The following is a 27,946-nucleotide window of genomic DNA, read 5'->3' on the forward strand; positions in this document are numbered from 1 at the left end:
AAGTAGCAAAATGGTACTGATTTCCTTTCTTTCAGATCTCTATAAAAATGGTCTTCAGAGAGCTAATTTTGTACCATTCATTGCTGTGCTGAAGGTAAGAAGAGTCACTTGTTAAACGCTTTTCAATTTCGCGTGCTGTATTAATAAATTAGAGATTTGTACGGGATTGCTTTGATACTCGTTTCCAGATAAGATGTATATGCTTTAATTGTTCGGGGCAAAAATAATTGAAGGTAAGGCAAAAAGGAACTCTTCCTCTCTAGAATTAACATGTCTTGAAAGCTGGACATTTTTAGTATGACAGAAAGTTACGTTTTTGACTAAGGTAGCAGAATTTGTTTGTTTGGATAGGATTTTTCTTACTGGTGTGTATATGCCATGTAACATAGTATTCCTCTAACAGTTATACTGTGTTGTAATTGTGGAGATCTTACATTTATTATGCTACAAAAACCTGGTGTTCCTTTGGTGTAAGGAAAGTAGTTTTCGGTACGTACCCCTCAATTACCTCATTTCTGGGGTGTCTTTCTCGTGTGTAAGTGGTTTTCTGAATGGGTATTTGTGAGGCTTCACGTGATGTTCAACAAGCAGCAGTTCTGAAGCAAGCTTCCCGGAGTCTGCATGTTGTGGTGTGGCAGGCCGTAAACTATAGTTGCTTCATGTAGATTAAAAAATGGAGCATCCTTTCGCGATGTGAATAGTATAATCAGTGCTTATTTTTCTATGAAAAAGAACATATGCTGAACTCACACTTTTAAGTTCTGGGCAAGTCACAGCTATTTTTAATTCACAAGCTATGATTGTATTGGTATGTTATTGAGGGCTAGCATACAGCTCCTGTGTCCTGCTCCACCTGGATTGACATGACATGCAAAATGGAAATAACAGCACTTCCCTACCTCACGAAAGTATTGCCAGCATAAATACATAAATAATGTTAACTATGTCAATATTTAAGATAAAAGAAAGGTAAGGTAGAGTTTAGAGTAGGTTTGGCTTAGTGAGAAGAAATTTGGAATTGCTGAATAGATACATTGGTTGGATGTTTCTGTTAAGATGGTCAGCAATAAAGCAGTTGACAATGCCTTGGGTTTTCCGTGGGGCATTTTCGAATCATAAGACTGCTTATTGCCTAAGCACCTTTGCAAATCCCATCTAACGTTGACATTTGAGCACTTACCAGGTTTCAAAGTTAATATGCCAGACATGAATGTGGTGCTCCTATGTATCTCAGAACGGCTGTGTATAAAATCAGGGAGGTTACGAGTGGAAGTGGTTCTTACCTGGATGGCTTTAGAAAAGTAAGAAACAAAAATAAATGAACAACCACTTCCACTTCAGATTCTTGAAAAGGGTTTATTCTGTACTTGACTGGATTGGATGCAGGAGTGGTCCTGATCATAGAGCATTTTCAAGAATAGTAGTAGTTTCATATGCATTTGCTTTTTGAAGCACAGCATCTGTGGCAAATCTTTCTTTTCTATATATCTTTCCTTGTTGACTCTTACTTTTCTTCCTTGATAAATGTAAGGCTCTTTCATTTCACTGATGATAGACTTAGAGAATATCTATCATGTATGCTTATTTGTAGTTTCCTTTTTTCTCTTTTTGGCTAGCTGAAGAAAAAAGTGAAACGTAGTTTATGCATACAGAACACCTCATCAGGACTGGGAAAGTAATCTGAATTTTTAGAAGGGACCTTGTGGATAGAATGCTGAGAGAAGCCCTAAAGGTGGATTGGTTTAGAACTGCAACAGAGGATGGAGTAGTGTGAAAAGAAACAAGTAGCGCAACCCAGACTAGAGGTAGATGGCCATTACCATAATAATGAATAAAGGGAGAAATAAGGTTTTACTCAACACTCTATTCACAAGGGCCTTTCTAAAATTGTGGATTACTTGTCTTTGTTTTTTCCCCTACATCTTTGTGTTTTAACACTGCTCTAAATATATCTTCCTTTAATGTGACTTTAATAAATGTTACCAATATAACATGATTCTTTCTAAAAACATAATGCCTGAAAGGTGGATCAGAGGAGGCTTATCAACAAATGCTTCTCTGACCTTAGCTGGAAAATGGAAGGGTAATGGCAAGGTATTAAAAATAATAATTAAAAAATTTCCAAATCTACATTTTGCATTCAATACATAAGAAGTAGGCATTAAAAAAACCACACTGGAATGTATTTTAAAGTAAGATTTTAACAAGTGACCTTTACATTACAAAGGCGTTGATAGAACTAAATTGATACTCTGGCTGTGGTGGTTTGAGAAATGCAGATTTAGGCCTCCTCAATGTGTGTATAATCTGTATCATGGCATTGGTGTTAGTGGATGGAGTAGCTTCTGTCTCTGATTATAATTCCATGTGTGACTTTAGGAAATGTAAAGATAATATCTTCCAGGGTTTTGCGTGGAAATATAAAGGAAAAATATTACATTGGATCCTTGCAAATGTTTGATTTACTGTCTTCTCTACCTTTACCTCACTCCAAGCCCTGTGTGTCTGTGTAGCATTGGTCTCATCTAACCTGTTGCCTGGTGGTGGCTTTGACAGCTGGGACTAACTCCTGTCTTAGTTTTCTCTGGGCTCAGAGCCTCCTGCAGGGCTTTTTTTTGGGGTTTAGTGGGGGTGAATGGGTGGGTTGGTTTTGTTGGTTTGTTTCAGAAATTAATTTGTATGATCATAAATCTTAAAATAAGACTTTAGCACTTATAAGTACTTCAAGTTCAACACAGGGGCTTTGAATTCCTTTAAATATTCTTGGGAAGATGGGATGAATGGAAAGTATTGACGGTACATTTCTGTGAAGAGATGCTTCACTTGAAATAGATTTCAGGCTGTTTCCATTCCTCATAAATGGAACGCATAGTTCCAGATACCCTGGTAACTGTTATACAAAAATTTTTCCCTGTCTTCAAATGACCAAAATAAATGGTTTCTTTCCTGGATCTAGAATTATCCATGTTCATCCTTGATTTTGTTGTTGTTTTTATTTTCTTCAGACCATATAATTCTAGTATCTGTATTTGGGTTCATATTTCTAATGAAGATAACTACAAACTCATTTATGTGGAATAAGCAAAAAGGTGAAACAGTGCTCTAGGGAAGATACAGTTCTCTTGCAAAGTTTGTCTGTATTGCCTTTCTAGGTGGTAGATTACTGGGGACGAGTGATTGCTGAAGGCCTGCAGTGGGAGGTGCAATTGATAAGTTCCACTTTTTAGGGCCACGTAAAAGCTCCAGGTCCTACAGCCGGTGGCCACATAAAAGCTCCAGATCTGTGTAAGACTATAGTCAATAGTAAGGCTATTGGCAGCTTTTCCTGCCCTGCCCAATTCTGAACCTATCCCACTATTCTGATCTTTTGAAAACTTAAATAGTTTGAGATCTAATTTTTCAGCTGTTCTTTAATCCTTTAACTTAAAGTGGTAGTTTTCATAAACAGGGGAAAACTCTCAATTGATCAGTTTGTTGTTGTGGCTGAAATTCTTTGGGACACAATATTCTTTATGGAAGGGTTTAGTTTCTGCAACAGATAAGAGTGCTTCTGCAGTCCATGAAATTTCATAAAGATAGAGCTTTACAGAGATAAGAAGTATTAGGAAGGAAAATCTTTTAATTCTATAATTGCAATTAGATTCAGTCCCTTCTGACTGAGCTTTTAATCTTGCAGCATCTCTTACCAAGCATTTTAAAGTGCATGGAACTCCTAAGTGATTTTTTTTTTTTTTTATAAAGGCAGTTCTTGGAAAGAAAAACATTCATTGCTCACAGTTACTTTGTTCAAATGCTTAGAGCAGAAATACTCCAAAATTTGTTAATCTAAACCAATAAGAAATATAAGAATTTTCTAAACATTTTAAAACCGGTTTACAAATAAGCTATGTATCTTTAACAACTTGATGTGAGGTCTGAACTGAGGCTCTTAAAAAAAAAAAAAAAAGAGGAAGCACGCTTTATGTTACTGGTTTGGCACTAATTTTAGCAATTTTTTAATTTTTGCAGACATTTAATGAAGACATTTACATCAACCCTTAAGTGTTCTGGAATCCTAATTCAGTGACTAGTTCAATGCTTAATTCTTTAGACAAACGGAGGAAAGCTCCTCAAATAGTTTGTTGTATATAATCTGTAACTTAAATGAGCAGTTCTTGAGTTTCCAAAGGTTTCCTGGAACTGTAGTGTGAAGTTTTAAAAAGTCAAGCAAAGTCAAAATACCAAATATGTAACTTCTTCATTTTGTCAGGTTTTCTTCATGCGGTAGACCTGCACTGCACTCAATTCTAACTGAAAGTCAGGAGGTTTTAGGGCCTTCCATAGCCTGAGTATACCTTTAAAAGGTACAGTTTTAAAATAGAATGTTTGGCTTTGGCTACCTGCATTTTGCTTTAACTAAAGAGAAAGAATCAACCAGAAACCTGTTGTCAGTAGGACATGAAATTACTGTAAGCTTTCTATAGCAAACTTTTTTTTTCTTCTGCTATTAGGGACCAAATAATTACTTATTTTAAAACTATTTGGTTAAAATTACTCTTAACAGTAAGGACTGTACACTCCTCTCAAATAGAAAGCAATGCATTTTTATACGCTGTATTGTTCACTGTCTTTCTCGAAATTGGTTAATGATTATTTATTGGCATTGTTGCCTGCTCTGGTTGGTTTTAATTAAAATATACCCCTTCTTTCAAAGCAAGAAATGGAGGAATTTAAGTCTTTTCACTTTTCAATAACTTAGTTCGAATATGCAAAAAATACTTGTTTAAAACATTTAGAGCTGTCCCTAAGGAACTTGTGGTAGTTTTGTACAAAGGCATTTGGTAGATAGAAAATGTCTTTTATGGTGCACCCAGCTTTTGTCCAACCACCTGTGTGAGAAATGCAGGGATTTGTTGATTGACGGATCTGCCTCTTCCCCCCCCCCCCAAAAAAAAAAAAAAGTCATCTCCTTGATGAAATTGATTTGTCAGTTTGTTCCAGTCTAATGGTGTGATAGCCCAGCAGCTTTCAGTATGTTGAATAGTTAAAACCTGCTTTTGAGGTCAGTGTCAGCCACTCTGACCCCTGTGAACTGTCACCTGAGTCAGAATTGCAGGGATTAGGCCTTTGATATTGTGATGGCTTTGCCTATCAATTGACTTTTTCATTACTGAAGATATTGGGCCTTTTGTTTCCCTTCTTAGTATGTAACCAAGCAAACTCCTAAGTAGAAGGAGCATTTGTTCTTGTTCTCTCTCTCTGCAAGTAATAGAAGTACTCATCTTTTGTGGAGTGTACCTAATTAAACGTAGAAAAAATTAAAAATATAAAATGTTTGCATGATTGCAAGTATTTTTGTGCTGAACATGAGTATAATTTCTGTGTAATTTTAGTTTGACAAATTTGTAAGACTGTCAACTAACAAAATGTTGTATATAGAAAGCAAGGTGTCAGATGAGAAGTTACCAGCCCTTTCTGCACTCAGCCTTCTAAGCCTGCGTGTGTGTTAAATTTAAACACAAGGATTATTTGAATTCTGTAGTTCAGAGCACTTAACTGTTACAATACTTTATAATGTACCTATTGCTTTAGTTTGTCCTCTAGATACGAAGCTGTTCAGTTTGTTTACCTTCTACGTCTGTCTTGCACACACGTGCTTGCTCCGAGATAGTTTATTTAGATGCAGATCAAAACTTTATCTAAGGATAAAATAGTTGCTACTGTAGCTCAGTGTCAGGCTCCCTGCCTTCTCACTTCCTTTAATTGTTAGGATTTCCTGAGTTCTTGCTTGGTTTGTTTACTCCTTGATTAAAATGAGTAAATCAAAGCATATCATAGATATGGAACAGTTGATTCCTGCTGTATCGGGGTAAATTAGTCTAATTACACGTGGCAGTTTTATTTGCTTGTGATGTAATGTGAAATGAGGTCCTGCCTCCCCCCCCCCCAAAAGCTCGAGCCAATTAATAAAGCTTTTAAGCTCTTTGTCACAGGCCACCGTGGAGGTCTGCAGAGAAGAACTTTAATCCAATAAACATTTCATTTAGATCATGAAAAGAAAGCATGAGGAGAAGCTCCTACAAGAGAGGGTGTTACCAGCAATTCCAGCCATGAAGAGATGTGAGGAATTTGCCAAATTAACCAAGAGGCCTTCATATTTAACACATAAATGTGTCAAAACTAATAATAGAATAATTTAATTTGAGTTGAACCTTATATTGTTAAAATTCTAAGAAGCCACAACTGTTTTCTTCAAAGACTTTACTGTTGAGTTGGATGGACAGGGCAAGGGGAGGTTGTGAGAAACCCAGATAGCAAATAACACTGGCCGAAGCTGGTGGAAAGAAAAAAAAAAAAGGAATAGATAATTAGGTGTAATTAGTGTGTATGAATTGTTGTCTCCCTGCCCTTGGCTTGAATAAATTTCGGAGAAAAAAAACCCCTAGTGGTGAAAACGCTTTGATGTAAGAAGAGTCATTGTGGTTTGGCAGCATAAAGGCAGTGTTTTATACTTCTTACATAATGGTTGTGATACAGAAAGAGTGAATGGACCCTGCACCCCCCAGCCTGCTTTACAGCAAGGACTTTTGGATTCCCTTGAAACAAAATGCATCAGAAGTTTTCAGTTGTTGGTAATGAGGTAGTGGACCTCATCAGAGCTAAGCGTAAGCCATCTTTAGCCTTTGTTTAGATCTTAATCGCTTTTTTTTTTTTTTAATTCTGGGAAATCCAGTTTCGTAAATCAATACTATTTTTTTTTTCTTCTTTCTTTTCCTGCCTGCCAACAGTTCTGGCAGGAGCAAAGGCTAATACTGGAAAAAGAAGTACAAATCAAATGTTAAAAAGAAAAACAACAGCAAAAAAGAAATCTAGACAAATAACTTCATCCAGGGTATAATTCCAATGAAGTACATGTATTAGGGGTGAATTTGACCCTTAGCTTACAAACATCATGTTATAAATTTGTAGTGAACTTTTGGCATTTGTTTTTCACAGAATACCACAGCTTGTTTATTAAGAGATTGAAAGTTACAGTCATTATTGGTTCTTTAGCAAAACTGGATGTTACACAATGGTTTGTGGGTTGGTTTTCGGTTGGTTTTTTGGGGTTTAGTTTTTGTTTGGGTTGGGGTTTTTTTTTTAATTTATTTATACTTACTCTGCAAGGAAGACTTTTTTCCTAAGTGATGTGAAATGGGGAGAGCTGTTCAGTGTAATTCTTATTGCATGGAAGTTTACTCTGCCATTCTTCTGCTCCCTGGCTGGAAAGAGGAGAGGCTACTTGTCTCCTACCCAGCACAGCCACATCTGTACCTCCTGAATTCTTTCACTTTTGTCTGAATATCTGAAATACTGTTCACAGAACAGTACATTTTAAGAGTCTCTGTCTTTATTCATGCACCATTATTTTACAAGTTAATTGTCTATTTTTCTTCTTCTTAGGGGGTAGCTGATTTGTAGCTAGACATTAAAATACGTTATTGAAAAGTTGTACAATAGATCGTATGTTCCTTGTGTTAGCAAGAATAGTGGGGTTTCTTAGTTGTTAGAGTTTTGAAGGCTGTAATGTAAACTTGTGCAACTTCCATTGAATTAATTTTACCTCTAAATTTATTTCTGCTAAGCTCTTCAGTTTAAATGTTCTTGTCACAAGTGTAAGAAACAGATTAATTAAAAAAATTGTATGTGTCAGTCTTTCACTTCCCAGATCTTTGTGTACTAGGTCCATTTAAAAATAAATCACAAATAAAATGTTTGCCATCCAAAATTTACCTGAGCATGATTAGTTTCATTGATATTGTACAGTATACTTGGATGACATTTTGAAAGTTTACCTCAAAATTTATTTGTGTGGTTTTTTGGTTTGATTTTTTTTTGTTACAGTGTTTAAAATTGGAACAAGCATGAAGTGTCTAAGGCTATTGTGGCAATTTCCTGTATTTTGTTATTGCAGCTAATGAAGAATATGGGTGAAAAGACTGTAAAAAAATTTAGTTAACCCCTTAAAGCATTACTATTTTGTAGAACAAATAGCCTTTTGTACTTGAAGTTGATTTGATCTGTGGAAGGCAACACCTGAACATCATGCAGGACTAAGTAATTATGCATGATTGTAAGGGTTTTTTTCAGGTATAGGTCACAGGAAATTCAGTTAGGGTAGAGTATGTACAAAGCTAAGAAATATGCAGATTTTCTGTTGTAAGATTGTGTAAAAATTATTTACAGTTAATACTTGCATAAAGGTTAGAAAGGTTGATGAAGTGATATTTAGTTTTGCTTTACTATTCACTGCGTGTCAGAATGTAATTATGACTGATTCATGCAACTGTCTTAGCAATGAACCATCTTTATTAAAATGCTGATCAAGACAAGAGCTGACAGTAATAAAGAATAGAACATTTTAGTCTTGTTGCTTTTGAATGATTGCTAATTACCCTAGAGGTCATGTATAGTGCTTATGAGGATTCATTGACATTTTCTTTAAAGTCTACTGTTTCAACAACATCTGAACAGGGAGACAAAAACTGTATGCACACCCAACAACGCTTGGACCAAGTTTTTATCCACCACCAAATACCTGATGATTCCCTTTCTCCTTCCCCCTCTGCCTGAGTACATCTCGTTCTCATGGATCGGTGTAGCAGAAAGTTAGGAGTGTTACAAACGCGATTTACTCTCCCTCCTTTTTTTTTTTTTTAACAAGGCCAATTTTAAACATGGATAAAAGGAGCAGGCTTTTGAAGGTCCTGCATCCGTACCATGCTTGCTCATGACTAATGGTCTGGTTGATCTCCTTTTAAAGGTGCACCAGAGAGGAAACACTGCACTTAACTTCATACGCTTCTCTCAGCAGGCTGCGGACAGACCTGCCCAGCTTGTGAGTCCCAGTTGGAGCAGTTTCAGATTCTGAAATGTGCTGGTGATTGTCACTTGCTGATGACTTTGAGAGTAAGCCAAAGTTAAAACCTGTGGGTATGCTTTGTAGGTCAGAAATAATTTTTTCATGACACACTGCATGTTTGCTTGGGAGGATTCTTGTTCTACCATAGTTATGAATCATTTGGGAAAATGCTGATTGTAATGGTATCCTTTGGATGAAGAAACCCTTTGTTGAAATTGCTTAAGAAAGAATTTTAAGAAAGAAGAAATAATATTCTAGTTGGTAATCTAACACTGCATGAAGTCAAATAATGAAAAATAAAAATGGTTAAGTCTGTACCTGAGGAACTCTTCCTCTGTTGCTGGCTGAGGGTTCTCATCACGTGTTTACATGTTGTGTGATGCGTGATGTGAGAATTTTTCTTAGGCCGGATGTAAATGTATGAGAAGAATTATTGTCAATGAGCAATCTCATGATTTTCTCATTTGCTGGAAGGAAGGAATACTAGTGATCCTGTGTATTGTTAATGGAGACCAAATCAGCAGGACAGGTGTGGGGTGCTTTTTAGTGGGGTGGTTTGGTGGGTTTTTTTATATAAGCTAATACAAAGAGTTAGATGCTGAGGATGCATTTGAAAAGGGAAGATGATACCTATGTGGAAATTATGATACCTTTTGCTCAGAAAGAGTGGTTAGAAGTTGCACTTCTCATGTAGGCATGGCTTGGTTATTAATAGTAGGTGTTCTAATGTGTTCGTTAAGAACTACACCAGAGGCTAAGAGTATTCATTGCATGCCTGGGGATAGGACTATACTCTTCTTTGCTCATATGGAAAGTGTATTTGATACTGCAGATGCTGTGCTACTGCTGCGCTTGCAGGTGTCTGGTTTGACCCAAGTGTGAAAGGCTGAGGAAACTCAGCAGGTGTGAGAATTAAGGTAATGATCATCCCAAGGTGAAGCACTCTCACATCTCTGTCTCCCTATGCCTTCTCTGGAGGCCCTCAGATAGAGTTTGTCTGATCCTGTGGGCCGACAGGATGATTTGTATATGATTTTGTATGTTGTTTCTTTTTTTATGCCATTAAAATTCAGAGCAGAGAATGACAATTGGGTTGACTTATGATGGTCTTAACCTTATTGAAGAGATACCTACTCACTTGCATTATCAAGTGTCACGAGCTGATCACAATATTTGAGCTCATAGGGGCACATTGTATTTAGTACAGTGGACCACAAGGACATCTGTTAGCATTTCAGGGTTTTTTGTGACACATGGGAAACACACGTCTTGAGAACTTGCAGGTTATCCAGTTAACTTTGTCTGCCTTTTGAAATTTTCTGAAACCTCTGTTCTTCTACTTAACTATCTATCATGTCATGTACTTTAATGTCTTGAGGAGTTAAACATTTTAATATCTACCATTCTTGATTGCAGCAACAAAGGAATATTAGCGGTGCTTACAGGAAGAAAAATGTATTTATATTAGTCTATATTTAATAACTTTCTACAGTAGATATACTGAAAGTCTAATTTATCCATTCTAGCTGAAGATTGTTGTTTTAGGTGTTCTGTCTCGAGCTGAGCCTTGAGGCTTTGTCTTTTTTCCTTCTGGAATAAAAAGTTTTTCTGCCACTTCAGTGGAAATGAGTGCATGATTGTGCTGTATTTTTAACTTACTAATTGCGTTTCCAATTCTGTAATTGTATTTGTTCTTTGTATACATAAATACATAAATGACTTCAAAATAAATTGTATGACTAATTAATTTTATGCATTTGAATTGAATAGGGTAAGTCAGATTTGAAATATCTCAATAGAATAGAAAATCTGTTGGAAACTGTAGATAGTTCCACAAGAACAGACTAGACTAACTGTAGCTTCAATTTTAGGTATTTATTTCAAAAGAAAAATAGAAGTTTAGCCCAAGTAAATGAAGTCTGAAAGTTTAAATCTTCATCTTAAAAAATGGAAACCAATAGTTACAGTTGTGGCTTTAACAATTAAGTACTAACAATCTGAGCACTCCGGTTAGTTCTTTGGCTGTTGATTAGGATTCCGTGGTGGTGATTAGAGAGTGTGAGGATGCAATCACATCTGTAGGGTTTAATCAGTCCGGTGCTGGAGAAGTTAGTCCAAAGATGGAGAGAGAAACTAGAACTTCTGTATGTAATCCTAGTAGGGTTTTTCCCCATGCTGCAAAAAGATTAAGGGTAAAAAGTAGAGAAGCCTGCCATTTATTTTAATTTTTTTCCCCCTGGAGTTTGCAGAGTTTGTAAATAATAGTACTGATTTTCTAGTTCCATGATGCAGGAGTATAATGTCATTGACACCCATGAGGGGGAGAGAAGATGCATAGTGGTACTCACATGTGCATCCTCTCTGAGGTTCAGTATTTCATACTTAGAGTTGTGAGCAGCATTTGTTTTTCCATACTGTGCAACCATGTATCTGGTTTTCATTTTTGTAAATCTAGTATTTTAAGTGTTCAGCTTGGATGTATACAATATTTTGGTGTGCTTTATTTTCTTCTATCATACATTCTGATTATATGCTGTCTTTTTAACACTTAAGGCATTTCTCTTGAAAAAATTATTTACAAATATGAACATTTTGCCCTCTGCACTCCTGTGAAGCAGATAAGTGAATGTTTATGCGTGTAGAAACAAAGAACTGTGGTAGGTACCCTTGTCTACAAAGGAAACCCCAAAAGGAAAAACTTCTGGATCTCTGCTCAGCGCATAGCTTCTCTGTGACTTTTCTGACTCTGGCTTTGTGTAAAAGTTAACCATGTGCTGAATCCCCCTTTAGAACCATCTCTACTGGTACATTCTTAACTTGGAGGAGAAATGCTGTTGTTACTGCCTGGCAGTGGAAGCAGTCCTTCCATTACCGCCCTTCAGCTCACTGATACTGCTATCATACCCTTTCTCTTCCCTACTGCGTAGAGCTCAGTTTGTGTAAATAGCTTTGCCTGCACCAGTGCATGTTTGTACGCTGTTTTGTTGGCATTAATTTATTCCACATCGTCATTTAATGATCGGTTTCTTTATTCACACTTCTGTTTTGATTTTTTTGTTACATTGTTTTCCAGTAGCACCTATAGATCTGTACTCTACTGTCATAAATTCATGTAAGGAGAAGGTTGTTCCTACCCTACAAAGCTTATAATCTAACAACAGCAATCATGTTTTAAAGGAATGTTTTCTGGGAGCATGTTGCTATGCAGATAATAATGTTTTGTTTTAATGGCAGGGGCCATCCATTTTATGTATATTTATACAGTGCCTAACAAAATAGGTGTGAGTGAGCTTTGAAGTGTCTCAGTAAAAATAATTAATGATGAACAGTGGTAGATACTTACTGACGTGAACCTGCAGAAGGGTGAAGAAATTTTTGTGGCTGTTCTAATTTTATTTAGAACATGGGCTCTAAATGGCTGGAGTACCTTCCTGAACAGAGCATCAGTCTGGAGAGTTAAAAAAAAAAAAAAAAAAAAAGAAGAAACTGGCTTTGAGGTCCAAGTCAGTGGTGGTTCTTGAGACTGTAATGGATGAAAAATATGCTAGAGATTCAAACTAAAATATAAACCAGAATTTGACTGAGAATGAGAATGCTGGTTTGAAAAATAGGAGACAAACTGTATTTGAAAGATAGGACAGAATTAAGCCCAAAAAAACCCCCAACCAAAACCGGAAATTAATTAGGAACATCCAAGGAGTAGGATAGTAAATGGCCAAATGTTTCCCAAAGGACTAAGTATCTCTCTGTTCCCATTAACTGGCCCCTACTTCTATGCTTACATCGTGTGTTACACAAAACTGTTGTATATCAATTCTGTTTTTCCATTTTGTTGATGTTTGGTTCAGTTGACTTTTGCCTCCTAAGGAAGCAAAAAATCAGTAGGACTATAATAACTGTATTTTATATACCTCTGAATGGCATGCTGCTATTGCCTTTCTGGCTGAAAAGTCCTATAGCCCAGAATATCTAACAGATATTTTAAAAATAAACTATGCAATGTTATATCACATTAGAATCAATAGTAGTACATTATTGTAGGCATACAAGACAAGGTTCATAGGGAAAAGAAATATCTCTCATTTAGGCAACTGTTTGTAGCTTAAAAAGGGCCCAAAAACATAAATAAGCTTTTGAGCATGCAAGCTCTTCTTAACTAGTGTCACTAATGATAGCAATTTTTCCTGAATAGTGATAATACTAATTATTTTGAAGAAAGAGAAAAGGGTAGACAGAAGAAATGCATCTACTTCATAGCTCTATCGGTAGTATTTACATGTACAGTTCTTACCTCCAGAATTCATTCACTGTAATGTGAAATCATGAAGTCATACAAGACTGTCAGTGCATTTAAGGAGTGATAAGTTTGTAAGCAGAACACAAGTGGACTAAAATACTGTAGCACCCACTGCTGATACATATTTCAGCAAGCTGCAGTGACCTGCATAATCTAGCCCAGTATCAGTCTGTATCTGAGTGCACAGAATGTCTGCCCGACTCAGCACTCATCAGCAGCTGAGCCACAAGCACCGCTGTAAATATCAGCGCAATACATTTACACCAGCTACAATGTTCAGGTGCACTTTTTTTTCTCCAGCCATACCATAACTGTGCCACACTCTTAAGTATATGTAGTTCTTTGTTCACTCTTCACTCTATGTGTAACACAACACCCTGAGAGAGCGGTAGAGTTTGTAAACCCATCTTGAAGGCCAAAGAGATGAGGCTGAATTCATGCAAAATTTCCTATCTGTTGTTTCCGGACAAAACCCCACAATGATAAACAGCGTTACTAAATATCTGACTATCTAAAGTTAATCTAAATAATTTCATAGTCCACATAGCTGTAGTAATGTGTTTGGGTTTTTTTCCCCTGCTAAATGAAGAAAATAATACTTGAGCTAATGTACTACTTTGGAAAAATAAAACATTAGGCAGAAAGATGCTGAGCATCAGTGCCTGGCAAAGAAGAGCTAAGTGCACCAGCTTTGCTGTGAAATTTCAGGAATCTTCCTTCTAGCCTTGACTGCCAGACTGATGCTGAAGAAAAGTTTAAACATCCTCCCTCCCTTGTGCATATTATTACATGCCTCTGGAACTTTTTTATTCTGCTCTGTTATTCTCGTTCTTTGTAAGCTTTCACGAAAAGAAAGGGAATAGATTATAATAATATTGTAGCACCAATGCTATTGTTTTTGCAGTAGCCTTAGCCCAAGATAATGATTTGATTAGCATGGCTTTTTCACTTACCGGAATTAAAGATACATGGATTTTCCTGGGATTCTGTGCTTTCCGGATGATTTTTTTTTTCACCTTCTTTCTTCAGCCATATGTCTTTGCAGAGAAGTTGGAGGTTTAAAATAGGTATAGAACCTTCAGTAATAGCCAAAGGCAAAAAATTAGTGCAATGAGTCATCACAGTCACTCCTGCAGATATTTGTAATCTGTAAGTCCTATACAATGCATTTGTTCAAAAGGGCCATTGTTCCTTAAATCACTGGTGATAGTTCTTCTAAAATTTAAGCGTTTTTTTTTTCCTGCAATGTAGTTGCTACAAATGAGATTTGACATTTCCAATTCTGATACTTGAATGGCCTCAAGGAGGCTTTGAAAAATTTGACACACAGAATATGAAACGCTTAACGAGAGTAATATTAAAGATAAACTAATAGTTCGTAGTGCAGTGAAGAAGCAGAGTAATTTAGTGGATTCTAGCAATCCAAAGAATTTTAATAGTGTTGAATTACCTACAAAAAAAGTTTTATTGCTTTAATTAAATTGTTGATAGAGGTATATTTTCTAAAATATTAAAACTTTCCTCTTTTTCTTTTATAACTTCTTTTGCTTCTAGCTATATAACACGCAGAAGTTGTGCATGTTGGCAGTAGTAATAACAGATAAGCAGAGCTATTCCCTTTGCCAGAAGGTGTAAAATCTTGATCCCACTGAGGTTAGTGAGAATTTTGCTCACAGCCTCAGGCCTTGAATCAAAAAAAGCAACTTTTAGTGCAGCTGGTTTTGAGTTTTCTAACGGAAGCAACTATTGTGACTACTCAGGGGCATCTATATCACGCTTGGAATCTTACAGGTTGTTTAAAGGGAAAAAAACCCCAGAAGATCCTTTTCCGAGTCAATTCAGACATTACAAAACTGAAATAAAATCTTTTTGATATAGAGCTTTGTTTATTCCCCTTTATGCTTCAGTCCATTTTGCAGCAAGACTTGGTGTGGTTCATATGTTTGATGTTTGACTCATAAAATTTGTAATCTTCTTAGTAGAAGGAAAATAATAAATGATTTTCAGCTTATAAAGTAGAAGTAGTTTCAGTTGTCTCTGTTGCTAGAATTTGAATGTGGTCTGTTAAACTTTTATTACTCCTCATTTTTCTATTTCTAAATATATATTCTTTAATGTGAAAATCATTATTTTTACACCCCCCACGCCCCCCCCCAAGCACTACCCAGAGAGAACGAGTAATATCCACCCTCACTTCATTCCTCATGCTTCCGATCTATATTAATTTTCTAGTTGATGGACTTCTGAAAATGGTTACTTTTTTGTTTTGAGTATGTGAATGAGTTCCAGCTTATTTCTTTGCTTCAATAATTGTGAAGGAGACTTCAATTTTGTGATCTTGATTTCAATTTTGCAGATGATATTCGTGCTGATGGTTTATCGCAGCAGTTTGTCTTCTCTGTAACACAGACAATAATAAATATAGCTTTGGCTTGAGGAAAGCTATTCTTTTTCTTTTTTGTCTCTGTAGAAATATTGCAGCACAGTCCAGCTTGATTCGGGAATAGACTACAGGAGACGAGTGCTTCCTGCTGCTGGAAAACTCTTCTACCTGTAAGTTTATCTATGATACGGTATTTGCCCTCTTTTTCCTTCTTATTAGCTGATAATTTCCTAGTCAATGGGAAATGAAAAATGTATAGTAGAATTATCAGAGTGTGACTTTTCCTTTCTTTGCCTTCTGGTCCATTTTGTTCAGCAAACCGCCTTCCATTATGCCTTGATATTAACTTCATTAAACTACATTTTCAGTATCCACACTAGCATCATTTATAATGTGTGACTGAATAAAAACTAATTAGATTTTTTGGGGAGGTGTGGTGTTTGGAGAACTGAAGTGACAGATGGTTAGAAAGTAATGAATATCCTCTTGTAAGAGATTGCACAATTCTCTTATAATAGAAGAACATCCTTATTGTATTTAAGTAATTAAGTATTTATAGAAATCCAATGAGAAGGATTCATTTAATGTTGGGTGTTTCCAGTGCTGTGGATTAAAAAAACCAACACCCTCCTATTTTGACAGATTGTTTCTGTTTATCATGACAAAATTTCTTTAGCACTTTATTCTATTTTTGCAAATAAATATATTTAAATATATGTTCACAGTTGTGCTTATGGTTGCAGCATATATCTGCCTAATAGAAACATCCTCTCTTTTTTTTTTTAAATACTTCGAAACCTTTGCATTGCAGACATTTTTCTATCTTGTATTTGCTCTTATAATATTTAATCAATGACAACCTGAGCAAGGCAGACAACAATAACTTAAAATGAGATTTATAGCCATTGTATCTTTCAACCCAACATACAATATTGATTTCAATATCATGTTTCCATTAAGAAAGGTGCAGTATTTTCATTGATGTGACAGATATCTGAAACTAAGTATGTCCGTATCAGTTTATAAGTTAGAAATTGTAGTTGTTTGTCTGGAAGGAGGAGTACTGCTTACTAGAATTACAACAGGTAACTCTTTCTGGTTCTGGAAGGAAATGACAGAATTTTATATATGGAAAATGGGTGAAATGGAGGTTCTGTATCTGTACTCAAGAAAAATAACTCTTGGTCTATATTCTTGCCTGGCTCCACTCTCTTTTATGTTTTGCGGTGTCTGCTTGGAAGTACTGTTTGAAGCTGCCACTGTTATCTCAGAATTGCTCATTGTGGCTCTTGTTCCAATGTCTATGTAGCTGTCTCTGCTTACGGCTCCGCTTGTCGTGCCCGTTGCACTCTGTGACTTTCTGTTTGATAATTGTGGAGAGCACCTGCCATATTCTTTTCTCACTGTCCATACTCCAAAGAAAGGAAGAGCACGTACGTGGTTTCTAGCAGGTAATAGGCTAAACATGGTGCCTATGGCATCAGCTCTCAGATGAGAAGAAATACGAGCAAGCCCCAGGAATAGTAACCAGCCGAAGCATTTAATGGTGTTCTGCTGTAAAACTTGTGATCAAGCGAATGGCAGAGATTGGTGATTAAGTCTGCCTCATGTTCTGTCATTGGAATGATGTTGGTTACCCCTAGAACTTGTTGTGTAAATCATTAGGAAGCAGTGGGGAAAAAAAATAATAAAAAAAAATCCTGTAGCTGCCAATAGAAATAAGATACTTATTTCATAATACTTTCTTTTTCTGAGGGAACCTCATTCATTCTTCTATTCAGACTTGTTCATTGGAGCTTTCAGCCCTGCAGAACTAGCATAGTATGTAGGGATTTGTTTTGTTTTAAAATTAGGTATTACACAGCATTTCGCTACAGCCTTTTGAAATTTATTTAGCAGTCTTGCCCCCAAAAGAAAATGTTCTTGTCCAACATGTTTACATTCTCCTATTAATGGTTAGAGTATCATCATCACACTTTTTAAAAAATCCTCTTGATGCTTCATAATTTGTGTAGTCTTTTCTTTGTTTAAAATATGCAACTAAGGGTTGCTTAAAGCTGTTTCATACTCATCTGAAAGCAATCAGTGTAACACAATTACGAGATTCCTGATCAAAGCAACTTCCTTGATCTCAGACTCAAGTGTCTATTTTCAAAACAAACTTTCTTGGCAATTAGGTGCAAATATCCACCTAGGCATCATATTTGGCTGTTTCTTCTTGTAGCCTTTACATCAAACTTTTAGATGGTTATATGCGTACACGCGTGCATATATGTGTGTGCATTCTTTCCCCCCTTTTGTGCCTTTTTTTCTGGTTTTGTCTGTTCCTTTTCATTTGTCATTTTGTCAGAGGAAAGCAGCACACAAATATCAATGTTGAGAGAAACTTCTTTTTTTGAAGTTACTATTTTATGTAATCTATTCAGAAAAGGTTTTTTAAAGTGTTTGAAACTTGCAGAAGTTTGTTTTTTTAAAAAAAAGTTCTTTGTATCTACAAGGTTTGCTATTGTTGAGCTAAAAAGTAGTTATTTCAGTTCTGCTGTTAACATTTTTAAGGTGCTTAAGGCCTAATGAACAGGAAAGTAATTGTGTAACATGCTGATCATCACTTGTCATTTAGAGAAGGTCTAGAACTGCGTGAAGCAATGCAACTGGAGTGCATCCACGATCTATAACAGTAGACTTTTCACACCAAATGAGATCATGCAAACTTCAGTGAAGTGTTCTGTATCCCAGTTCTAGTTTATTGTCTACCGTAGCATTAATTTACTGTTCTCAGCTTTCAAACTCAGCTAGAAATGTTATCTATCTTCTTTAAGAATGAAACACAGAAAGGTTGGCCCTCTAACCCATTCAGTGACAAAAAATATTCTCTAATCAGACTGATTTGTAATTCTTGTGGCACCCAGAAGATGAATATAAACTTTACTTCATCTCCCAGCACAGATATTTTGCATTTTTACTGTCTGTGGTTAATCTTTTCCCAAATAGTATTGGGGACAGAGGGGGGAAACTGATAAAATTACTAATGCAGAGATCATGCTGGTATTTTGAATTTCATAGTTTAATTTTGCAAATTGTTTGATCAATATAATCAGTTGACTTGATTCCCCCCTCCCTCCCCGCCCCCCCCCCCCCCCCAAGCTGCTCCAATATTTAATTTCACAAAGTCCCCTCTCAGAAATTTCAAAGGATACTTCTTTAGGTGCTTGACTGCCTTGCCTTGTCTATTTGCTCTTATTTTGCATGCAAGATAGAGCCAGAAGCCTTTTTTCTCATTGTGTACACATAGTGTTAATGGATCTGCTCTGCCTGTATTGCCTCATTACTGGAAACAGCTCAAAACACAGAAGTCTTTCAGTGTATGCAAATAAGGCAGAATCATCTACCTGAGAGTTAATATTCTCTACTTTTAAGTGTATTCTAAATCTAATGTTTGTATTTAGAGCATAACATCCTGTTCTCTTTTTTATGGGCAAAAAGCTAAGCAGGCTCAGGCAGCTGTTTGATGTTGGCTTCAAGTGTTATTAATTTCATATTCTATTATTCTTTTCACTGTAGCACAAGTGAAGCTGATGTGGAGGCTGTCATGGATAAGTTGTTTGATGAGCTGGCTCAGAAACAAAATGATTGTACGTAAGTTAATTTCTCTTGAAAGAGAATACATTTAGAACACAATGCCCAATCTCCACTGACCAATTAATAAGTTCCATTGCTGTATATGGGTTGATGCCACACTCAAGTGGCAGTCATTGTATCAGCATTTTGTCTAATTTATGTGTTGAATCATGTGCTATTATTCATCAAGCTATGCATTTCCTATCTGTAAGAGATGAATTTTATAGTAATTATCCAGAGAAGATTGAGTCTTTGTTCATGTTCCCATAGTAACTAGACCAAGGATTCTAAAAGTGCAAGGCAGAGAGCTGAGGCTGAATAAAGCGTGTGGAACCATTGCAGACTTCACGTTTGAAGAGCTGTGCGACAGAGTGAGTACTCAGTCAAATCTAGATCAGTTAACACTTAGACTTTTCACAGTTTAAAAAAAAAAAACAAACCCCAAACACAAAAACTCGCTATTTTCCCAAGTCGTACTAAATTAAAAGGGCTTTTTTTAACTTGGCAGAAAGATTTTGAATTTAACAGGAAAAAAAACCCAACTCCCCAAAAGAATAATAATAATTTTCTTTTTAATGATACAGTAAATTCATTCTTAAGTATATCACAGATTGTCTTCAAGAATCCTAATATAGTATGTGCCTGGGCTAACATCATTGCTGGAATATTAGTAGTCACAAGATATCAATATAAATAGCATTCAATACTGTTTTTAAAAACTGGTGTTTAAGTTGATACTCAACCAAAGGAGTAGTAATCCTGGCACCACTAGAGTAAAGCTGTTGTTGCATGCCTTAGTTGTGACTAGCTGTACAAGGGCTGTTTAGTCCCAGGCCTTCTCAAAATTTGCCAAATTTTGCTAAATACTGCCAAATTCTTTGCTAAACATGTGGCGTGTGACTCCTGAAAAGCTCTCTTTGTATATGACCGCCAGTGGGTTTGAAGACAGTCCCCCAGAAGTTGCATTGTACTTCGGTGACCTCTCTGCTGACACCTGAAGTTATTGTTAAATGATCACAACTGTAAACTGGGCCGATAGCACCTTTGATTCAGGATGCTGACCAGTCCTTTGGTTTATAACATTATGTTTTCACCTCCTTGTAGCTACCAAGTTAACTATTTGGACAGAAATTTCACTGGTTATGTTGCAGACTGTAGGTTTTAGGCTTTGTTGGTTTTTAGTTTGAGACAAAACCAGTTAGCCGTTTGTGAGAAAGGAGGTATGTCATGGGTAGAACCACTTGCTTTTTGCTAAAAGTTTTGAGACTTTTTCTTCATTGTGCCTCTTAACGTATCAGGAAACTATGCTGTCAGCAGACACTTATAAAATTCTTTAGTCCAGTAAATGCCTAATGTACGTAAATGGGATGATAAATTGCTCCTAAGGAGATGTGCTCTGGTAGCTCACATTGCAGTGGCCACTACATTTGGCCTAAAGGTTCTGATCCTGTTGAAGAACTATGTGGGGTTCAGACCATCTTGGTGTAACAGAGCTGAGGTGCTTGGTTTGTGCTCAGAACAAGTAAAGAGAATCCTTATGAAATGTTAAACATCATTTAATAGTATTGTTCTTACGTTGATCACCCAGGACTTGGGAAGTGTGCTGTCTCAATTCAGTTACCTTCTGCAGATGTGTTGTGATAGTCTCTAATGGAATAATCACATGCTTAAAACTAAAACAACATGGCAGACAATAAATGCTTTTCTTTAACAGCTTCCTTGGTCATCACTTATTTTCTTTGTATATGCCTCCGTTTGTTCATACCTTTAATTGTTATATAAAATTATTTATTTTGCCACAGTTTTTCTTTTCGGATCACTGATGTACCTTCGTAAATAGTGTATTGGTAAATTAGTAAATTAGTGTATTGGTAAGGTGGTATCACTGTGCTTACTTCATAGATAGAGAAGTATAGTCATGAACTTCAGAATTGTCTGTTAAATTTGGATGAATAGCTTGAGTTGCCTCTAATACGATTTTTTTCACGAATGGAAACTTTTATATCGCTTCATAGCAATAGTAAAAAATTCCCATGGGTATGAGCTGCATTTAAGACCTTGCCTGCCCTGTTGTTCCATTTGCCACCCCAGTTGCCTTTAAAATGTGCTAAAAGGCAAAAGAAAAATTCAGTTATCAAACCATGAAACCATATTCCTTTTTTTCATGAAATCATTTAACTCTTTGATGGAAAAATTTATACATGCAGTATCTTTTTTTAACAGTCAGAACGGGAAGTCATTCCCACTGATGCCGCAGAAGAACAGGAAAAATAGGTAGGATCCAGAAGAGTGCACTGGTGGTTTGTAGCCAAAAAAACCCCCGAAGTCAGGAGACACTCAAGATGACAGGAAGTGTAAAGTTATTCACATATATTTAAGTAAGCTGGCTAATAGTGGGAACTATTTGTGGAGGGATAAAGCAGAAGGCTGTAGGAGACATAGCTACAAGGTATTTGGTACTGCTTGTGATACCAAATCGTAGATAAGTTGGCAGGCATCATGAGTAGAACTATTAAGAAAAAGGAAACTAGGAGGCTGAGAAAGATGTAATGAAAAGGAAGATTGACAAAAGAAAATACTGGAGGGGAATTTGTTGGCTTTAGCTAGAGCGAATCTGCAGGTTTCTTTGTGCAGGACATGGGGACAAAGTCCCGTGGGAAGGCAGATTGTATGAAGGGACACAGGGCGGGGAATATGCCTAGCTGGAGCCTGTAGCAACCAGGAAGGGGCTTAACTGACAGCCCAAGCAAAGCGTCCTAGGTAGATAAATGCAATCTAAAGTTGGTGTCGTAGGAGCCAATTAAACTTATAACAGAATTGAAGACAAGATTTGCAGTTGGTTTTATATCAGTGATAAGACCTGGTGACAAGCATAATAAATGGGAAATTCTCATTAATGGGGAAAAATGAGATATAATTGATATTATTGAAACCTCGTGGGACGATTCATAAAATAAGAATGTGAAATCAGTGCTTACAGCCTACTTCAGGACAGAGTGGCTAAAAGAGGTGGAGGACGGTATGCAACATTAAAGACACTGGTACCTGCCTTAAAGTTAATTAATACAAGGATCTTGAATACATATCAATCAGTCTACTAATTAACAAACCCAAGAGGGTAGTACTCATAGGGGTCTGTTGCAAATGGAGAATGAGGTGCATTGCTTCTTGAGCACTTGGCTATAAAAAGCATATAAAGAAAAAATACCATTGTATGTGAAGCTTATGCTGTAGATGAAATGCAGAAAATGGTGAAATGTAATTAGCCTGAAAATTGCAAATGATAATTTTCTAGCATAAAATGTACTACATCCAGTACAAGGTCATTTGGTTTGAGGAGCTTTATGGGAGCTTACAGCGATGAATTCATCTAGAAATTTGTGTTGTGTAGGGACAGTCTTCTCCATAATTTTCTAACATTCAATGTAACCAACAGATACTTCCAAACAGTGAAATTACATATTTGAGTGTTCAGGAAGAGTACTTCTCCAAAGCAAAAGGGAAGTATGACCAAAACTGACTGGTAAGGGAAGTGTAAACAACAACAAAAAAGAACAAGAAGGACTTTTTGAGGAAGAAGATAGTAAAAGTATGTCCTGTGTCAGTGTCAAGACAGAATCAAATAGTATAGAATGAATGGCAACTAGTTATGAAGTGCAGGAAAACTCAAGAGAAACTGAAGGTCATGGGCAAATATCATGTCTGCTCAGCTATAAGACTTTTTGTTGTTGTTGTTAAGTAAAATGGGAGTTTTGATATGGTTTATATTATCTGAATGTTACTGGCTTATTCTTAGCTGGAGATGGCTGAACTTTTCATAATGATGTGGAAAAAGCAAAAGGTTTTGCAAAAAATACTTGTTCTAGGTGAAGCAGAGCGAAATATTTGTTTCGCTAAAGGATAGTAAAAGAAGATGCTGCATGCGAGGCGCTTCACATACAGCGCTGCAGGCTGGTTTATAATCTGCACCAACACACCTGATAGCATGGGAAAACAGTCTGTTAATAGTTATAGTATGTGAAAAATAGCCTGCAAGTACCTGTTGAATCATTGGAGACCTGGAGAACAAGGCTGAGATCTTTGACTAGCTTTTTGATAAATGTTGGAGTGCAAGAAAAATTCCATGGCACTAGAAGAGTGCTATTATGTGCTAATATTAAAAAAAAACGAGCAAAACACTCACACACATGATAACTTGAAAAACTGCAGGCTGTCACTCGGATTTTAGTCCAGAAGGGTGATGGTAAAGCTGGTTCTGGATTCACACAGTAGATAACTAAAGAATGGAAATGAAATGAATTCCAGTCTCCCTGATTTTGTGGAAAAGGTTGTGTTTTGTAGATGCTGTTCTTACTAAGAAATTGGCATTATGCAGTGTCACGAAAGTATATGTTAAATGGATTGAGAAGCTAGTAACTAACATATAAAAAGAATTATTACTGAAGGATTGTTGTTGAGTGTAGCATTTTTAATGAGCACATTTTTATACCAAGCCCATTACAACTGTTTTTTTTTCCCCCAGTGGTTTTGAATGTAACGTAAAATGCTAATACAAATTTGCTGTAAATACAAAGAGTGGTGCTTGGTGGGGCGGGGTGGGGGGGCAAAGCAACGAGAATGGGGATGCTGTGTGCAACAATTTATTTCTCAGCAGAATTGAGTTTTTGGGGAGGAGGGAGAGGGTTTGTTTTGTTTTAGCTTTTTTTTTTTAAATCTAAGCAAACAAAATTTTGCATCTAGAAATTTGGAATACAGGTCATACCTACAGGAGGAGGAGACTGTGTCCTAGATGTGATGACTTGGAAATAGATTTAAGCACTGTAATGGACAAGCAGCTCAAAAGGAGTTCTCAAAAGAGTATTTAGACCTAATTTCATCTGGGATGGGTAGGGTGGAAATAAACAGGAGGATAGAAAGATTGTTTTAATTTTGAAAACATCTCAGATTGATGGCAGACTGTTACGTGTGGTTTTGACATCAGAATTTTAGAAAAGACATTGAAAAACCTCAAGAGGCTGTTGAAAAAGCCACAAATTGTTCGAGCTGGAGAATTTGTCCCCTCAGATGACAGACTTGCAGTTCACTTTGTTCCGATTACCAAAAAGAGGACTGGGAGATTATTTTATAATGTACAGCTATCTTCACAGGTATTAGTGGGCTCCTAAATCTGGTAGAAGACAGCATAATGAAAACCAGAGACTACAGAGAGATTCAGATTTAAAAAAGAAGATAAAGAAAAAGCACACATTCATGCGCTTGAAACAGTGAAGGAAGTGGCAGAGCCTCCTTGTACTGTGTTTTGGGTCAAAACTGGGTGTCATTTCAGGAAGAGGTGTTTGTGTTTGAGCTAAGTACTAGATTTTAGGCTTAGCTGTTTCTAAAATTCAGGAAATTGGGAGATCTCATGATCTCTTCTGGTCTGAAATTGTCTGAAACTAGGGACGTGAGGGAGTTGGGGTCCCTGCTGCCTGTTGGCAGCTGTCTCTGCACCTGCACGTGCAGTGAACAAGTTCAGCAGCAGGCAGGGGAATGTGCCCAGTCCATCTTGAGGGGATAACCTGCACTCGGCCCCCTCATGCTTTTGGGAGTAGACAGTGCTTAGTCTACCATCAGTCTGTGCAGTGAGTTCAGACTGCATTTTTCTGAGCCTTGTAACTGCCTTGGATTTGAGTGGGGTTTCGCAGGATGTGTATAAGACATTTCCCTGATGCCAAGCAACCTTTCTGCCAAATTTGGCATTCCTGGTCCACAGCATGGAAGCACTACAACTTCTCGCTGAGCCACTGCTAAAGAAAAGTCTACCTTGACGAGCAAGGTCTATAATAGCCTTACTCTCAGAAATATAGTAATTGACTGAAACTTTTACAAATAAATATTCATTCGCACACACAGATGCATGTTCATATGAAGTCAGTTTGAGGCATCCATTCAGAATGGGAAAGTTTCAAGATGAAAACTAGTTTCATAATGGAAGGTGGATATCAACTCTGTTTAGACTTTTGTTTACATGTTTCCCATCTAGTAAATACAAGATAGCAAGATTTTTTGTGTGTGTGAAAAAGTTTAAATTGTCAACGTCTTCTGACAGAACAACTCAAAATATAATTTAATTTGATTTAGTTAATGCAATTACCTTTGGTTAAACTTATTTCCTCTGTTCCATTTGGTTCATAATTCCAAAAACATTATTTAATTTAAGATAGAGGGATAGGTGAGTGTAATGAAGGGAATCAATTCTTTTGGGAAGTTATTTTTGATTACACTGAATTGTTGCAATATTATCTTGGAGTTGCAATATTATTTTTTTGAGTTTTCTCAAACTGGCATATACCACTGCTCATGGGGTTCTCGATAATCATTGTGGTATGAGTGGACAACTTTGCACTCAAAACTTGGTGAATTGATTCCTTTGGCTATCCATAACCCTTAATGGTTCCAGAAAGAAGAATTTAAGTTTTGCAAGAGTCAACGTGTGAAAGGATGTTATGCTTTTGTTATGTTGGAGAAATATCTTATCACCCAAATGACTCTGCTTTCACACTGTTGCGTCAATATGTCTTCTGCTCTGGTCTTGGGTAACTGTTACAGTGCAGTCCAGAGGGATAAACATCCAGACCTAAAACTCTATTTACATTTGTTGGTGTAGGATTAAGGAATGTGTTTGAAATTGCTCAGACGATTACTTAGTAACTTTTGCAATACGATATTTCATATGAACAGTCTGTAAAACTTTTTCAAATTCAGTGATGTTTCCTTTGAAATAAAATCAAAATGCTGTTTTAAAGGGAAATATTAAAACATTTTCCACTTTGGCATCACATGATTTCATGAAATATCAACCAATCCGTAATAGATTAAAATAGCAAATCAGCAATTGGTAACTTTGTATAATTTGAAGTATCTCCTAGCTTTGAGTAGAATTTTCAAAATAGCTGCCTTTGTAATTAATACCTGAAGACCCTGGAAGATAGAGTTGGTGCCCTTCTGGTATTACAGTCTTTCATTTCTTGTTTCATGGGTTAGCATCAAATTTTGTCATGTCAAGAATATAAGGAGTTATTTCTGTCTAAAATAATGCATTCTGTCTAAAATAATGCATATTGGTAATTACTGGTTGTCCATGAAAGTTTATAAAAATAAAATACAGAGAATACATTGTATGCAATGCTGATGTGACATGCAGCTGACTTGGTAGAAAGCATCTTGTTACATTATTGTGTGCATCGATTTTTAAATCATCGTTTCCCAGCTGAGGAAAATCCCAAGTTTTAGCTAATTTAGTTAATATCAAATCCATACACTTAGCTTTTTTGCTTTACTGGCTCTGTGAACATGTGGAAAACTAAAAAATGCTGGATGAGAGGATATTGATCTATTTTAGTTGCTTTAGAGCAAAATGAGAAGCAATTTTTCAGATCAGACACACCAGGGTTTATGTGGCGGTATGGCACATAGTAGTGTTTGTCGTGGCTTGAAAGTAGTTACCTACTCACTAGAATGGAGTCCTGTAAATCCTAATGTCCTAAATATCCTAAACTAGCAATTGTGCAAATGTAAGTCTTACTACCCCATCAGAGTGGTTTCATTTCTCTGTGTTTACACAGAAAGGTCAGTGCTCATTATGCCTTAGAAAAATCACCCTCTGCCAGTCCTCTTTCTTCACTTCCCTTTTAAAATTTTGTTTAAAAACTGGTAATTGTGACAGTTTGGCTTGAATCTTGATCTGGTATAAATAATTTAGACAACAGTGTACCTTATATGTGATCTTCCAAGGTCCTACGGGAGTAAGGAGATAGTTTTCCTCACAGTATTATTTATATTTTAAAGTCTTCCTCTCACTTGTGCATAGCAACTGCTGCCCTCTGCTGGGAATACTGACTTTTTAGTGTACTCAAACACATTTTAGCCTTTTCTTTACCAAGGTTGAATAACTTGGTTTCATGGGTCCGATAGTCTTTTTATTAGGTAATTAAATATATTCTTTCATCCAACTGCCAAGTACCAATGAACATAGCGTCTTCACATGATAGGAAAGTATATCTATAAAACTGATTTCGTGGATGTGTAAACTAAAGAACAAACAGCGATGTTAAATGCAAAAAGTTTAATACAGAAATGCATGGAATTTCATAAACAAGAAGTCACTGGTACCTGGGAAAGTATATCAGCAAAGTATTGCCATATGCATGCCCTATTCCTATATTCACCCTAGACAACTGCTGCTGGCCACTCTCAGAGGATATAGGGCTAGATGAATCTATGGGGTTTATTATTTTTAAAGTAATTTAAATAAGGTCATGTTTTCAGTTTGAGCTGGAAAACAGAGCAAGGGAATTTGGGTTATTAACCATTAACAAACATATTACAGCATAACAAAGCTAAGAAAATAAATTTAATATCTATGTTGTAAAATGACTTACTGTCATTTTTTTTCCTATAAGTTGTTTAGCATTTCTGTAATTGGCAAAGTACCGTATTTGTGTAGATTAACACACCAAAAAAGTGGCAAACAGTTTCTGTTAGGTTGTTGTTCCATTTCAATAGGCGCACTCTACAGACCAGGAGGAAGATGTGGTTCCTAACTTGAATAGCTTGCAATTCAAAATGAAAGATGTAACTAAGCTTTAAAAAAAAAAAAAGAAAGAAAAGAAAAAGAAGTGACCATTTTCAAAGGCAACCAGTGATTTAGGAAAGCAAGTGTCTGTCTTTAAGTCAATTGAATGTCTCCCCTACATGATGACACAGCTCAGCCGCATTTGCAGTTTAA

The 27,946-nt window shown here is 36.4% G+C and overlaps 1 protein-coding gene across 2 annotated transcripts in view; it reads left to right on the forward strand.

The window, feature by feature from the left end:
• AFG1L (AFG1 like ATPase) overlaps positions 1 to 27,946 on the forward strand; it is an 80,455-nt gene that overhangs the window by 37,151 nt on the left and 15,358 nt on the right. For both annotated transcript variants that reach the window (XM_072855620.1, XM_072855619.1), the window contains exons 7-10: positions 36 to 94; positions 15,649 to 15,731; positions 19,123 to 19,193; positions 19,450 to 19,550. In XM_072855620.1, the coding sequence (XP_072711721.1) occupies positions 36 to 94; positions 15,649 to 15,731; positions 19,123 to 19,193; positions 19,450 to 19,550 (314 nt within the window). The remainder of the gene's footprint in view (positions 1 to 35; positions 95 to 15,648; positions 15,732 to 19,122; positions 19,194 to 19,449; positions 19,551 to 27,946) is intronic.

Source organism: Ciconia boyciana, chromosome 3 (genome assembly GCF_034638445.1).
Source record: "Ciconia boyciana chromosome 3, ASM3463844v1, whole genome shotgun sequence".
NCBI classification, from domain to species: Eukaryota; Metazoa; Chordata; class Aves; order Ciconiiformes; family Ciconiidae; genus Ciconia; species Ciconia boyciana.